General features: G+C 44.7%; 1 protein-coding gene across 1 annotated transcript in view; it reads right to left on the reverse strand.

Moving 5' to 3' along the window:
* SLC22A15 (solute carrier family 22 member 15) overlaps positions 1-15,125 on the reverse strand; it is a 69,441-nt gene extending 54,316 nt beyond the window's left edge. The window contains exons 1-2 of the mRNA XM_054564726.1: positions 14,898-15,125; positions 1,488-1,700 (exon numbers count right to left, since the gene is read on the reverse strand). Of these exons, the coding sequence (XP_054420701.1) occupies positions 1,488-1,700; positions 14,898-14,984 (300 nt within the window). The 5' untranslated portion in view covers positions 14,985-15,125. The remainder of the gene's footprint in view (positions 1-1,487; positions 1,701-14,897) is intronic.
* Positions 15,126-15,683: the final 558 nt, after the last annotated feature.

Consider the following 15,683-nt stretch of genomic DNA (forward strand, 5'->3'; position numbering starts at 1 on the left):
ATTAAAAATAGAACAACAGAAAAATCAATGAAACAAATGCTGGTTCTTTAAAAACATCAATAAAATTGGCAAGCCTATATCATGGTAGACAAGTAATTAAATAAGAGAGAAAACACAAATAACCAATATCAGGTAACAAAAGAGGGGATATCATTTTGGACTCTGAAGACATCAAAAGAATAGTAAGATCACACTATGAACAACTCTATACACACACATTTGACCACTTAGGTGAAATGAGCCAATTCCTAGAGAAGCCCAACTCACAATACAAAATAGATATTTTAAATATCCCTATAACTATTAAGAAAATTGAGTTCAAAATTTTAAAACTCCTCAAATCAAAATCTAAAGGCTGGGATGATTTCAATGAAGAAGTCTATCAAATGTTTAGAGAGCTAACACCAATTCTACACAATCTCTTCTAAAAGACAGAAACACTTCTAAATTCATTTTATGAAGGTAGGATTTCCCTCATACAGAAGCCAGACAAAAACAACACCAAAAAAACCCAAACATAACTACAGACCATATCCATCATGAATATAGAAGCCAAAATCCATAGCAGAATATTAGCAAATAGAATTCAGCAATATAAAAAATAATTATATGCCATCCAGAGATGTAAGGCTGACTCAATATTTAAAAATCAATTAGTATAATCCATCTCATTAGAATGTAAAGAAGAAAAATCAGAGGGTCATTGCAATTGATGTAGAAAATGGCAAATTGATATATATTACAAAATTCAATACACGTTCATGATAAAAACTCAAAAATCTTTGAATGGGGGAAACTTCCAGGATGGCAGTGAGTAAACAGAGAGCTTGCGGGGAGCAGGCAGAGAACACAGACTACCGTAACATGTTACCAACCATTACAGGTGCTTTTCCAGCTGAGCATGAGTCCAGCCCCTCCTCATTCCCAGGCTTCCCTTCTCCAAACTGTCTATCCTCGGCTCATTTACCTCTGACTGGCCCAGGAGGTCCTGTCCTTTTCAGAACCTTCTGGGCCAGCAAAGCCCCACTGGAAGGAAAGGCCTCCTACCCACAGGAAGCGGTACATCTGTGTCTGAGGCAATACAGTCAAGGTGCTCCACGTGGTCTACACACAAGACTAGACTTTCACATGAACCTTGGATGTTCCAGATGGGTTATTACATTTCTCTCTTTACTTTGTTAATGTTTCTGTCTGTAATAAGCAAACATGGAGGTTTTCATTCATTTTTTAAAAGGACACTATCGTTGAAGGGTAGTTCTTTTGGGGTTTCCATTTTCATTTAATAAATTTGGTAAGACTCATGCTTCTCCCATTTTTAGTAGGAAGGAAAAAGAATGTGTTTCAAATTTACTAGAAAGTTATTTGAAGATGTGGCTGAAATTTAAATCAACAAGACAAAAACGTGGTTCTGTTTGGACAAGGAGACGTGTTCACTTAGCGACCCCAATGGCCTGTTTTCCTTCCACTGTCCCCCATTCCCGACTTACCTCGGAGGCGATGGAGGTGAAACTGCCGCTGAAGTGCACGTGCTTGTGGATCTCGCTGCCGTTGGCCCTCAGGAGCCAGGCCCCCAGGGCCCGGTCGTCACCAGCCCTCTGGCCGCCGTGGCTCTGATTGGGCAGGAGCCCTGCCAGGTCCCAGTGGTATGACGGCGTGGCACCGACCAGCGCAATGAGGATAGCTTCTGTGGCCACATAGAGCTGGAGGGGCAAACACACAAAACCATCTGCACTGGGAACGCAATCCGTAAGCTTACAAACCTTGCAAGACCGGTTTCTTGCTTTTGTGTGTTTATGGGCTACAGAAACGAGACATAGCAGAAACAAAGGAGAAAAATGTGAAAAGGAAGCTTCGTAACCTACTACTAATGAAGCCAATCCCACTTGTAAAACACCTGATATCTTTGCCAAGCATTTTCCTCTTACACGTGAGATACATCTGATGCTGAGGACACTGCACATAGATGGTTCCACACTGAGTGGGTGGAAGGGGAAACATTACTGGCTGAGATTTAGAAGATTAACAGTCCAACTGTTTTCTCCTCAACACTATACCCTAAGTTCAGATAAGCATGCACCAGCGTTCAGGAGTATCTTGGCCTTGAATTCACGATTTAAACAAGAAGACCCTTTATAGCATAGTAAATGTCTTGGAAAGCAGTACACACACACCCCACACACACGTACATATGAAGTACATATATGAGAAAGAGTGAACACATGAGCGAGAGTGCTTTATTAAAGCAGGAAAGTATAATATGTCCTTGACTAGGGGATATTTAAAATGCAGTATACAATGCACAATACAATGTAAAGAAATTCAAAATTCCGGGAACAGATATTCAATTTATAACCTTTGGCTGTACTTACCCATTGTTTAATCTACACATAGTTGTCTCCCCAAAGGAAAAAATATTTCACTCACTCATGTAAGACATTTATCGAGCACACATGCCATTTGTCTCTGGCTATTCTGGGCTCTTCAGTGACTCACAATAGGGCTCACAAGCTCTTGAGCCCAATATAGCCTTTTTATGCTATGCATTTCCATGTATATCTGCTCTCATTGTTGGATGGTTATTTCAAGCTGAATCTGTATTAAGCAAACGGATCAGCCTTCTCCAAAGTGAGAAATTGTTATTTTAAGAAATTATCCCTATTACCTTAGAACTTGATGTCTTAAAATACCTTTAAACAGAGCAAGGGTCTAAAACCAACAAAGCACGTGGTTGCAACACAGAGTAACACCCCCACCAGGTGGGCGTGTGGACTGAGGCACATGAAGGTGGACAGACCTGCCAACCAGTTCATCTCCACTCCTCAGCACCCCTCCCCGCCTCCAGTGCCTTCCACACCGTTTTGTAGGGGCACACTAGGCTGTTCAACGGATACGCGAAAGCACCAAAAGCCCAGTGATTTATCACAAGTAGATGATGGAATTACTGTCAGGGCAGAGTAAAGAAGTCATGACATTATGTGTGTCATAACAGAAAGCTAACGTAAAACTGAAGGTGTGATTTCTCCCCGCTCTCGGTGGGCTGCGGGGTACAAGGCAGCCCCAATCTATTTTGCACAGAATGACTGTGGGTCTCTCGAGATGTGCAAAGCTGCCACAGGTCAGCCTGCGTTGGTGATTTATTGTAAAGTGCAAAGGAAAAGGCGTTTCTAGATTTATACTGTTTCCTTGCCCCTATTTGCATACTATTAAGGAAGTTTTCGAACAGGAGGCGATCAGCTTGTAAAAATAGAAAGCTTAATAATTACAACAGAGAGATGATACATTTAGCAGCAGCTATAATTATAAAGCTACTTGAGCCGGTTTCAGTCACTGCCCCTCCTGATTATAATCTGCTGAAATGTAATTGATGGGTAAAGAAATGAAAAAAAAAATGGGGCAAGGAAACTCAGGAAATGATGCAAAACTGTGTTCTGGTAAATGCACAGCCTTCAACCCAGCAAGGCCAGTGAAGCTATATTTTCTCTCCAGATTTGCTCCTTTCTGCTTTTGGTCCCAGTCACTTCCCTGGAGAGCACTTCCTCCTGCTATGGACGTCTCAGCCTTTCCCATCCTCTAAGACGCAACTCCGATACCGCCTCCTGCCACCCCGCCTTCCTCTCCTGGTTCTCCAGAAGCCCCCTTCTGCTTCTGCTCACCCCGCAAAAGCTCTATCTAGACCTTTCTTAGAGCCCTATCATATTCTTCATTGCCTTATGTGTATGCATTTGTTTGTTTCTCTTTCCTATTGGAATATGCTCTCCCTGAGGGCAGGATCTCCAGCTGATTCACCTTTGGGCTCCCAAAGCAAATAACTCAGCGCCCGGATACATGACATCACACACTCAACAAGTGAATGAATGAATAAATGACCAGGACGGAACACTGACAATAACAGTGAGCCCTTCCCCAATGCCAACTACAGGCCAGGCACTGCCCTAAGTGCTTGTTGGAAACATATTAACATTGTATTTTTATCTGGATTGTTCCAGGTTAAGTGATGTTCTAGGTAAAAGAGAGAATGCTCCCAAGGGTCTTCACATCTAAGCCGTGTTTCACCGTGGAGGCTGCCATTCTTGGCAGCAACCACGATGCGTAGAAGGCAGTCGGAAAACAAAGAGGTGGTGGTGATACATACTGACTCATGCTGCAGGGACAGGGAAACCTAGCGAGTCAGTGTTGTCTGCATTAATCAGTCGCGTTCCCAGCAGTCTATAGGCTGAGAAAGGACTTCCCACCTTTCCCATCTTCTCTACCCTCCACCACCCCTCAGAAGGTTCCCTCTGCCCACCCCCATGCACACACAAGCATGCACACATGCACCCCCTCAACTGAACACACAGGGCCATGGCCTCATGTCACCAGAAGCATCAGAAACACGCAGCTCATCTATGCAGTGCAGCCTCCACAAAACGGCCCCAGCCTCCATGTCTTCTCTGACACGCGTGGCCAGCCTTGGTTTTGCTAAAGAAATGGGAGAGGGAGGAGGCAGGCGGCTCCGATACCGTGTGACAGACGCTATGGAAGGGGCGCCATGACGATGAGGTGAAAGGCGATGCTTGGACTTTGCACGGAGATTACTGTTAGGTTCTCTACCCTAGAGCCGCACACATGGGTCCTGTGGTCACACAAAGTCAGAAGTTTAGCACGTATCCAGTCATGGGGATGCTCCACCTGTGAATGGAACACAGGGCAGGTTTTCCTCTTCTTTCTCTGTCCTAGAGCTCACAACCTGCTTCTTTCCCCAGAGCACAAATCTCGTCTCACTCTCCGCCACTTCTGCTCTACAACTACCAGGCACACATGCGCCCGCATATTCTTGTCTAATGAATCGCACCCATCAGCAGACGGGCCTTCAAGGCACAATGAGAAACCACCATCCATTCTCCTTCGGAGTGGGACGAACAGCACCTCAAATAAATCATTATCTTCTCTAGTGCCACCCCCAGGGAAGGAGAGCAAGAGCCACAGATGGCTGGGGCTTTGTTCCCTCTCCATATAATTATAATTAGAAAAGTGACTAAAATGCACTAGGGGATTGAAATTTTTAAAAGTTTCAAAAAGTGAAGGTTTGAAAAGTAATTTTATGTTTAACAGCATTATAAGCTTTTATAATACTCAGGAAACCAAAAACATCTCCCTAATTATCTCATCACAATATCTCGTCTATGAAGTCATGGTAAGTAGGATGTCTACGTTGTAAGCAAGAAAAATGAGCTACAGAGTGATCAGTGACTCATTCAAGGTTATTGATAGCACTAAGCAAAACCAGGATGAGGCTGGGAGCCACCTAACTTTGGGGCCAGATTTTTTTTCAGAGAAAAAAAAAAAACAGGAACAATCAAAGATGGTTTTATTTTTGTCATTATTGTTAGCTTTTCGTGCATCTGGTACTCAATTATCTAATTGACTAAACCAAAACCATTATATGAGTCAGACCAAATGCTCGGTGCCCAGCACAAAGTGAGTATTCCACAACTGTTTTTGAGGTGACTTACTGACACTATGTATTTTCTTAAATTTAAAAAATTTTAGTTATTGTGTCCTGAATAACTGGTGTCTCTAAGTCTTATTTCTCCTTGACTCTAATCCCTCCATCAGATCAGTGTCGCTAAGACACTCCTGAGGAAACCCTTCCAGTCAAAACATATTAGTGGGCAAATGATAAAAGGCCTAGCATTCCAGATCCCCACCCCATGGCCCGGTTGCTGTCTACGTTCAAGCTTTATGCTGGCCGAGCCAATACCCCAGACGTGACATCTCACCTGTGTGGCGTGAAAAGGATATGGAACCTGTAAACCTGGGTCTGGACCTCAGCTCTAGGAAACTTTCAGCTACTCAAAACCACAATAAACCTGATGAATTCTTCTAGTAGGGATGGATACTAGTAGCACATCTTTACCTAAGTCATTCATATCTAATGAACCTGTTCTGAGGGTCAAATGCAATGTTTCTTCAACCAGCAGTAAACCGCATAGCCCTTTACAAATGCAAACACACATCAGCACCTCCCACACTCTGATGCACAGTTGGATTCCCAAGGCTGGGGAGGAACCTGGGAGTCTGCCCCTCTAACGAGCTCTGCTGAGGTCAAGGTTGCTTGCTGGTCTAGGCCACACTAGGTGTAGCAAGGGTATACGTCATTTCCTCTTCTACACCTTTTCCAATTTTATGTTTTTCCACCTCGAATGACCCATTCTCCCTAAACCCAAGCTTCAAAGGTCAGCTCAAGATCAGCCCTCTTTCTGCAGTCAATGAACCACTCTAGACCGCCCTACTGTCTCCCTTCTTAGTCAGGAATGTGCAATGCCTGCACGGTTTACTGCGGGATCTTATTTTGCATCACTATTTAACAGTGTAGATATAGTTAACGATCTGATTTCCTAACGATCTGTCCTCTCCTGAAGGAAAAAAACTCTAAATTATACCTCTATATGCTTTCAAGACACCCAAGAGTCTGTGATATTTTAACTAATTCCTTGCAGAATGGTGCAAGGGGAAAAAAAGGATAATAGATTAAAAACCAGGAATTCTGGAACTTAATCTTGGTTCCGACCACTAATTAAGACTTTTGGACACATTATTTAACCTGCATCTGTTCCTTTCTCTCTCCCAAATTAAATGGAAATACCACCAACTGACCACCTTCCTTCTGTTACTTCAGTTTAATTTTTAAAAAATTTTAGTGAGTACCAACACTTGACAACACAGTGTACAATATTATGAGCCTCGGGTGATAACAAGGATGGATAAGAAATAGTTGTTTCTTTCTGGGCACATACATTCTCGTCAAGATAACATACACATCCAGAGCTATAGATACAGATTCTGACAAATGCCACATTAGCCACAGTACAAATGAAGTTACTGAGAACCCAAAGAATGTAGATGGGAATCTCAACTAGGGGAATAAGGAAACGGTTCCAAGCGTGGCCCCTGAGCTAGGCAGTGAAAGACTGCAGGGGGTTTAATCGGAACAAAAATCAGGGGAGACAATTTTTAGGCCAAAGAAATAGCCCAATCAGAGTCAGGAAAGTAAAAAACATATTTTTAGTGGTCTTCAAAGAAATATTACAGGGCCGGCTAACTCAGTTTTTCCCAAACTTCGGTCATCTGAGTACCTTCCCCCCGTAAGAGTTTTACATGCCCGTTTTTGGTTTTCTATTATTTACTTAGTGGTCTTTTGAATTCATTCAAAATTTTCAAGTTAAGTAAATTTATAGAGAAATAAAATGTTTCTTCACTACAGATAGGACCAGACAGGCGCAACTATAAAAATACACACCATGTTACAATGCCAAGTGCCCGCTACTATGCTTTTATTTAAGATGAGCACCGAGAGATATTTTCAGGCAAGATTTTGAGGGGAGGGATGACAGCAAAGAAACAGCCATTTTGTTTTCTATGCTCAGAAGGTTGGGGCAGCTGTGTTTGTGCCTCCCATACATTGTCACTTCTTCGCCGGCTCACCTGGTCGGTGGGACACAGAGGTTTGACCTGCAACTGATTCCCCTTCCCCTGGCCCCTCCTTCAGCTTCTCTGACTCCTGAGCCAGGTGTGTGTTTAATTCTATGATGAAAGGCACTTGCTTCATCAAGGTTGGAGGCAGTGAGAGGGACAGATTCCAGGATATTCTGATGGGTTCCAGATGTATCTTCCCTCCGGGCTGCCTGCCCTGCAGACTTGGAGCTCCAACGTCAGACACAAAGACAACAGCCCTACAGGGACCCCTGAACCAGCTTCCACAATTGTATATAGTCAGGTCCTCATAATAAATTATTCACTGATTATATATATAATCATATACCTATACATATATGGAGATGACACACACACACATATATATATATATATCCATTCTAGGAGTTCTGCTTCCTGCTTCTCTGGGTGAACTTTGACTGACAGAACATTAAACAAATATGGCAAAATATTAGCTTTCATTAAATCTAGAAGTAGGGCCCTGGCTGGTATGGCTCCGTGGACTGAGTGCTGGCCTATGAACCAAAAGGGTAGTGAGTTCGATTCCCAGTCAGGGCACATGCCTGGGTTGCTGGCCAGGTCCCCAGTAGGGGGCACTTGAGAGGCAAACACACAATGATGTTTCTTTCCATCTCTCCCTCCCTTCCTTTCTCTAAAAATAAAAATAAATAAATCCAGAAGTAGGTACATGTGTGTTTGCGATATTCTCTGTATTTCATTTTAAATGCTTCACAATTTAAAAAGATGTTTTAAAAAGTGAATAATAAATACAACTAAAACAGAATGTTATTAAATTCTAACTAGGTAATGTTTTCTGCCCGAGGCTGAACATTCTTTCATTCTTCAATTCTAGTTCATTCCCTGTGTTAAAAAAGAAATATTGGCAAACATTTTGAGAAGGGCCAGCACCAAATGAGACTTCTTTGATAAACAGAAGGATTAAAGAAAGACTGAAGAGAGAACAACCCTCCCACTTCATGAGTTAACGCTAGCTAATGCTATTTCCATATACTACCTAAAGCCACCACGCAGGCCACGCTTTGGGACGCCAGAAAACGTGGAAAGACAGACCACGAGAAATAACTGATGGACCAACACAGAACCAAGGCAAAATCCCTGAAAAGAGGGCAGAGACTCGTCCTCCTCTTGGACACCATGGAGAAACATAATGACAGGGGAGGATAAAAATGAATTTTGAAGTAAAAGGATATTTAGGAAGTTTACACCTGGTAACTGCTATTTCATTCATAAAGTTGGAACAAAAAGCATCCAGGGAGAATGAGGGATGTGGGATCAGGAGAAGCTGGGCTGGGAAGAGTGGTAAACAGTCAACTTCAAGAAGCGAGGGCCAGGGCCAAAGAACGACCCAATGGCACGGGCTGAGTGGGGGACAGAATCGTGAAAAAGAGGAACCAACCAACCCACTTTTGCAACAAGAGAGAACTGAATAAGCAAATGATAGCATGGTCAGGCCCTGGAACACTATGCTACAGCCATTACAAAAAGATATATTTGTTCACTTATGAGCACAGCAAGGCATTCCCAATATTGTGGGACCAACCAAATCAGGTTAAAATACAAATTTTTCCAGAAAAAGATAAATGTGCATATTGGTATAATAAAGTCTGGAAGGTCATAACCTTGAAAGGTGACCATGTTTTAGTTTGAGGTGATAGTGTTCTGATAATTTTTGTCTTTTTTTCCCTATATTTTCTCTTTTTTCAACAATTATATACTAGTTGTTGAGTAGCATCCGATCCCCATGAATGCAGATGTTAGCTGCTGTCTGAGGGGTGGGCCAGGAAGTCAGAGAGGTGATTCCTGAGCCGAGTGTGTCTTTGACTTGATGGCTCTTCCTTGGAAGGCAGCGTCTAACGTAGTGGTCATGAGCCAAGCTAGTATTCTCAAGGTCAACACTGACACAATGCCAACCAATTTCTGGGAACTGGGCAACTTGAAGAAATCCCGAAGTTGCAAAACAAATGAATTACTGTTTTACGATCCAGCCATTTCCAAGAGTGCAGTGAAGAGGAGGGGCCCGCTGGGAAGTGTACTCCGCCACCTTGCGGCAGACCGTCACAACACACAGGTCTAGTGTGTTTCCTGCCACCTTCACATTGTCTCTCTTCATATTTTTAATGACTTTTTTGGTGTTGTCTTGGAAGGTAATGCCTTCCCTGTCAGGGTGCATGTCAAGCAGCTGTGGGTGGCTCCTGGCCAGACATGCTTCTGGAGCTTTGGGCGCTGCAGGGGAGTTGGGCCAGTTGCTTTGCAAGACACATCCCAATTCTTGAGGTGCTCCAGGCTCAAAAGAGCTCCCCAACCCTCCAAGGCCCTCCTATATCTCCACGAAATTCTAGGGTCTTATAGATTTGCAGCGTCACCGCTTTACGCCAGGGGGCAGTGTCTGTCTACAGACAACAACGGCTTCCTCGGGGCAGGTGTAGCCAGGTACCTTTGACCTTTGTCGCCCCACTGACCTAAACTGCTGGAAGGGCAAATGATCCCCAGATTATCGTCCAGTCTCCAAGCCGCTGTCTGAGGGCAGACGGAGCTAAATTAGAGGGTAGGGGCAGCATAAAACCTGCTCAAACTAGGACAGGACCCTGGTAGACAGTCACGTGTTTTGGAGCCATGACAGCCATGAAGATTTTACCACATACAGCCTCTCCTCAAGGCTGGGCCCCCGGTGGTGGTGAGAATCCCCTGGGGCTAGAGAGCTGGTCTTCAGGACTGTAATACAGGAAAGGTCTTCACTAACATTCACAATAGGAACTTCACGGCTGGCTTATGGTTGCAAGGTTAGAATCGTGAGCGGCCCACCGCGGAAACACCTCCTCAAGAGGCAATCTTGCTGTGAATTTCCTGGGGAGAGGGGGGCATGGTGACAAATGCAGGCAGGTAGGAGGTTTAGTTGTGCCAGCATTCTCTGCAAAGTGTAAGAAAGCACTCTGAATGAAACACACTCTACCTCACCCTCCCCAGGGTCAAATGACCACAATTCACAGCCGTAATTGGTTAAAGGAATATCAATAGAAGAGTCTCAAACAGTGAGCAATGGATAGCATTTTCTCCTAGGTATACAGATCTTTTCTTTACCATTTTTTAACTTTCAAAAAATAACACAAGAGCAAAATTAATAAAATATGATTCACCGCCACAATTAACAAGTAACACTTTGTCACATTTGTCACTTTGTCAGGTTTTTAAAATGCAATATTACAGATACAGAGGAGACCTCCTCTGCCCCTCCTCTCCCCGGAGCCACTCCCTGCCTTCCCAGGAGGCAACCAATTTCGTGGACTGGGCGTGGATCCTTCTACTTTGTGTGTTCGTGTTACCCCGCTCTTCATATACATTCACAACCCAAATAGATGTTGTCTTGTGTTTTAAAAATGTATAATAAGAGCATGTGTCACATTGTATATATTATGCTGGATTTTTTTCATATAATTTTGTGTTTTAGTGATTCATCCATGTATCTGAGTACAGATCTGGTTGATTTATTTTAATTGTTACATTCTATGAAATTTACACTACATTTTAATGATCCAGTCCCTTTCTGACAATCATTGAGGTGGTTTCTAATTTCTGTTATTACAGTGTTGCGATAAACATCCTATACATATCTCCTTAGGCACATGTTCCAGAGATATTGCAGGATATAGACCTAGGAGTCCAATGCTGGGTTTTAATTTTACTAGACAGGGCAAATCGTTCTCTAAATGGCGTAGTTTCTACTTCTCATTTTCATCACACTTGTACTGTGAGGCTATTTAATGTTTGCTAATCTGATAAGTGTGAAATGATATTTCATAGTCATTTTAATATGCCTGCCCCGTACGAACCATGAAGGTAAACATCTTTACATGTGTGACTATTATATTAATAGCTTCCTCTTCTGCAAAATACTTGTTCAGCCATTCCACTTTCTAAAACACCATGAGAAGATATTTACTGTGTGGATGATATGAATGCACTGGTAGTTCTGGGATCTGAAACATCAAGTAGGGGTTATTAAGAGCTGACATAAGACTAACACATTCTGGAACGCCAGAGCACTACGGCTCAAACTGGGGTCACAGCAGCATCGCAATTTTGCTGGTAAAATGAATGCTTGTTACAGGTTACATGTTTCTGTGGGTTAATGGATGATTTAAATTCTATACAAATTATGCTACAATCTATATGATTCATGATTCTGAGAAAAACGAAGGAGCGGGAGTCTCTGGCTTAGAGCTATGAAGTAGGGCCTGTTTTCATTTATGTCTAAAGAGATCAAAAGGCAAAGGAGTATCCTCCAGTGCCCCTCCTCCAGGCAGCCTGGTGAGCAAGCGCACGCACACTTGAACACAAAGCAGGGACGAGGGCATCAACTCTGTCACATCAGAAAACAGAAACAGTAATAGAGTAAGCCAATCATCCTTATTTAAATACCACAAATAGCTCTAACGCAAGGGAAGGGCATGTATATTTGGGGGGTAAGAATTTTCCTAACTGTAAAATTGTAAATCGTACTGCTTGTTCTTAAGACAACCATTTTCACAGAAAGGAATTTTTTTCCTTTAGATTTTGCTTATACACTTTAAAACCACACATCACTGTTACAGGGCATTTGCATCTTATGCCCAAGAGGGATCTGTCAAATCTGCATATATTCTCTAGGTGTCTGAAAGCTGACCGCTACAGAGATGCCAAAGATCGTCTCTGCACAAGCGGGAAGGACCGTCTCCCAGCCAAAGGTAACTGGATGTTGAGGTCACTTTTGAGGAGCTATATGACAATATCCATAATCCAAGAAAACAGTTAACCTAAAGGACTTTAGAGCTGACTTTGTAATATGCTTTTGTCCTTGTATTTGAACTCAAATGTGTTTGAAGTAAATGGAGTTAAAAACCATTTTAAAAATAAAAATAGTCCCAGGAGGGAGAACACATCAAAGGACCTGTCAAGTTCCCCTCTCTGTCCCTCTGGTTTTGTGTTTCTCAGCTGAGGTTGGTCATTAACCACTCTCAGCTGCAGAAGAGGCTCCTGTGTCTGGCAGGCCCACCTACAATGTGCAGGGCCCGCTGACAGGGCTCCCTCTCTAGGGCACGCTGCCAGCAGTTGGTCTGTACCTTCCGAGGGCAACAGCAGACAAGCGCTTTGGTTTCAGGAGCACACAACATCAGCCTCCTTCCATTTAAGCCAACTCTGCAAAGGACTCCTGACGTTTCCCCTCGGTTGGAGGAAGCAACCCCGCGAGGATGATGACAGCACCGTGTTACAACTGTGTATGGGACTCCCCAGTCCTGCCACTCCGTGGCCAGCTCCCCCAGCCCGAACCTCTCCAATAACAGACTTGACAGAGAGGTCTTTTGGGGACTCCATTCTCATACCGAGGACAACTTGGGGTGATCCTAGGACCACTTGGTTCACATATCTCAAAGGGGTGGTTGAGTCCTCATAAACATGTGACAGCTGTGAACGGCTCTCTTTTGCCTACACTGGGGCCTCTCCTCTGTTGACAAAGGCACAGCGACAGACACCTTCCCCAGGCCACACCTACAAGATAAACAGTCACTTCATTCCCAACACTCTAAGGCCTGGTTTTTCTATGGCAAATACTAACCACACGTCAGGCAGAGTTCCACCAGCAATCATGGTCATGGGCTGAGACCCCTTTGGTACCAAACTCTGACCACCCGAGGCAACCACAAAGAACAGTATGTGAGGAAAACTTACCTTAATGGGCCCCGAACCCGAACAGTGGCCTTTTTAGTGCCATACTCCACTCAATACAACCTTATTCCAGGTTGTTGGATTCCTGGCTAGGCAAGTAAAAAGATAACGACACCAAAGGTAGAGCACAGGGATGGGGAAGGGGGGAGACGGGATTTCTCAAGGCAGGAGTTATGTTCCTGGAATTCTTGGTTAGACCAGGAAAAGAATTTTCTCAAAGCAAAAGTATTATAAATGAAATCAGGCATCAAGTTTACAATCCTATTCTGTTTTACATATTCTTTTGTAATTTAGCACAAATACTCTTTCCTTGTAGGGAAGGTACATTTAAAGCCTAAAGTAAACTTGAAGAAACTTCAGAACACTGCATATTTGTGAGCTGAGAACTTGTTTTGCTAGAGGATGAACTGATTTCATCTAACAGTCCATCATTTCAAAAGTTCTGGCAGGTGATAAAATCAACTGAATTTCCAAACATTTGAATGGAAAAGGGAAACAGTAAGACCACCCTTGCTGCTTCCCTCCCCCCACCTCCTGTTGAGCAGTTGCCTTATGCAAGGTTTAAGCAACTGATGAACTGGTTATAGTTATGACTGGTTATACTTATGGCCATCCTGAACTTCCCTCAGAATATCTATCACCACATAGTAACCGTCTGCCTGCCCCACTCACTCCACTAGAATACAAGCTTCAGGGGAAAGGGGTCTTTTATTTGCCCATTATTGTAGCCCCCACTACGCGCATAGTAGGCACTTATTAAGTGTCTGTTGCATGAAGGAATGAGTAAAATGGCTGACTCATAGTAAGTACTAGTAAAGGATTTGTGAATAAAACATCTTTAAGACTATTGGGAGAAGTAATTGATGTCAAATAGACCCTTTAAGAGGACAGAGGAGGAGGAACTCTTGCCTGGAAAATTTTATTTGCAGTGACCTTGAGCACCAGGAACCCACATTTTTAGGTTGGGATGTGCAAGTAGTCTCTGAGAATTCTGTACAATGAAGACGTGATTCCATTTTATAACTACACATTGTAGATGGCACTATTGGACTTACAGAAGGCTCAACCGAAGCTGGCCTTTGGGCAGAATGACCCAGCAGAACTTAAAAACAGAGAGAAATAAACCTATGCACTGACAACCTCTGGAATAGGGAGACGCCCAATTCCAGTTAAAGGCTGTAAGCAGATCCCCAGAGGTGAAGGAGGCCGCTCCAGCTGGACCCTTCATCAGCGGGTGGCCAGGGCTCTCTCAGTGGTGTCGATTCCAAGTGGCAGTGCCACAGGTTAGAGCAACAATCCGCTTTCGTATTCACCGTGGATCACAGGTAACAACAGAATTTTGCATCCCTTAGTAACTAGCCAGTCAGCTCAAGTACCCCCGACCTTACACGCGTGCGCGTGCACAAACACACTCCTTGCCCCACTAGGGGTGAGAGGGTGGGTGGGCCTGGTAGAACCACCCAAGCAGGAGGGTCGGAGGCTGAGAGGCTAGCTGGTGACCTTGGCGTCCCGGGGCCCAGCCCCGCCCTCGCGCAGGGTTAGGCGGGAAGGCTCCCCACACCTCGGGTGTTCACAGCGCCTCCGCAGCAGGCCAGGCGTCGCAGGGCGGGGGCAGGGCGGGGGGAGAGGGGGTATGCCTAGTCCAGGGCAGAACGCCCGGGAGCAGGGGACTTGGGACGCTGTCGGGGCGGCGAGACACTCACCTGCAGCAGCACGGCCAGCAGGAAACACAAGTACATCTGGTAGATGCCCATCTCCCCCACCGCTTGGAACGCCTCCTCCACCTCCATGGCGCCCCCCACTCTGGCGGGGCCCTCGCTCCCCCGGCACCGCTCCGGCTAGGACTCCCTCCCGGACGCTGGCCGGAACGCTCGCCGGGCGGGCGTGGCGGGGGCGGTGGCAGCGCTGAATCCTGGGCTGTGCGCGGACTACGTGGGATCCGAGCTGGATGCCTGATCCACTGGCCTCCGCGTTTCCTGGTTTGTTGTTTTTTTTTTTTTTTTTTTTTTTCTCTGAGAGGAATCGGTGCCTGCGCCGCTTGAACAAAGAGGAAGAGGAAGTGGCTTGGCCAGAGGCACCCTTGCCGATGGAGAGAACGGGAGCCGCAGCCGCGTCCAACCCTGGTCCCTGCTTCAGGGCGCAGGGGGGCGCGATAACAGCTGGGCGGCCTGGTGGCAGCTCAGCATTGTTTGTCCTTTTGTATAGATCAGTTCGGTATGAGGGGTGGAGGGGGCGTTCTAGATCCGTCGGAGAATACTGTTCAACATTTCTTTCCCACCCTACAAGCCTTGCACAACCGTGAGATAGATTTGCTTATAGAAATATGCATGAGGTACAGAGGAAACACGAAAGAGGAAAGATTAATCCATGGGACAGGAGGCGATGCCTGCCAAGGGGTCTGGAGGATAAATAGCAGTTTGTGGATTGGGAAGGTGAAGAAAATTGAGGCAGGGCCAGGGTCGCTGGTCGCCTACCGTAGTCCCTTCATT

This window comes from Pteronotus mesoamericanus, unplaced genomic scaffold (assembly GCF_021234165.1).
Source record: "Pteronotus mesoamericanus isolate MK-2021 breed Mesoamerican mustached bat unplaced genomic scaffold, CSHL_Meso_final scaffold_99, whole genome shotgun sequence".
NCBI classification, from domain to species: Eukaryota; Metazoa; Chordata; class Mammalia; order Chiroptera; family Mormoopidae; genus Pteronotus; species Pteronotus mesoamericanus.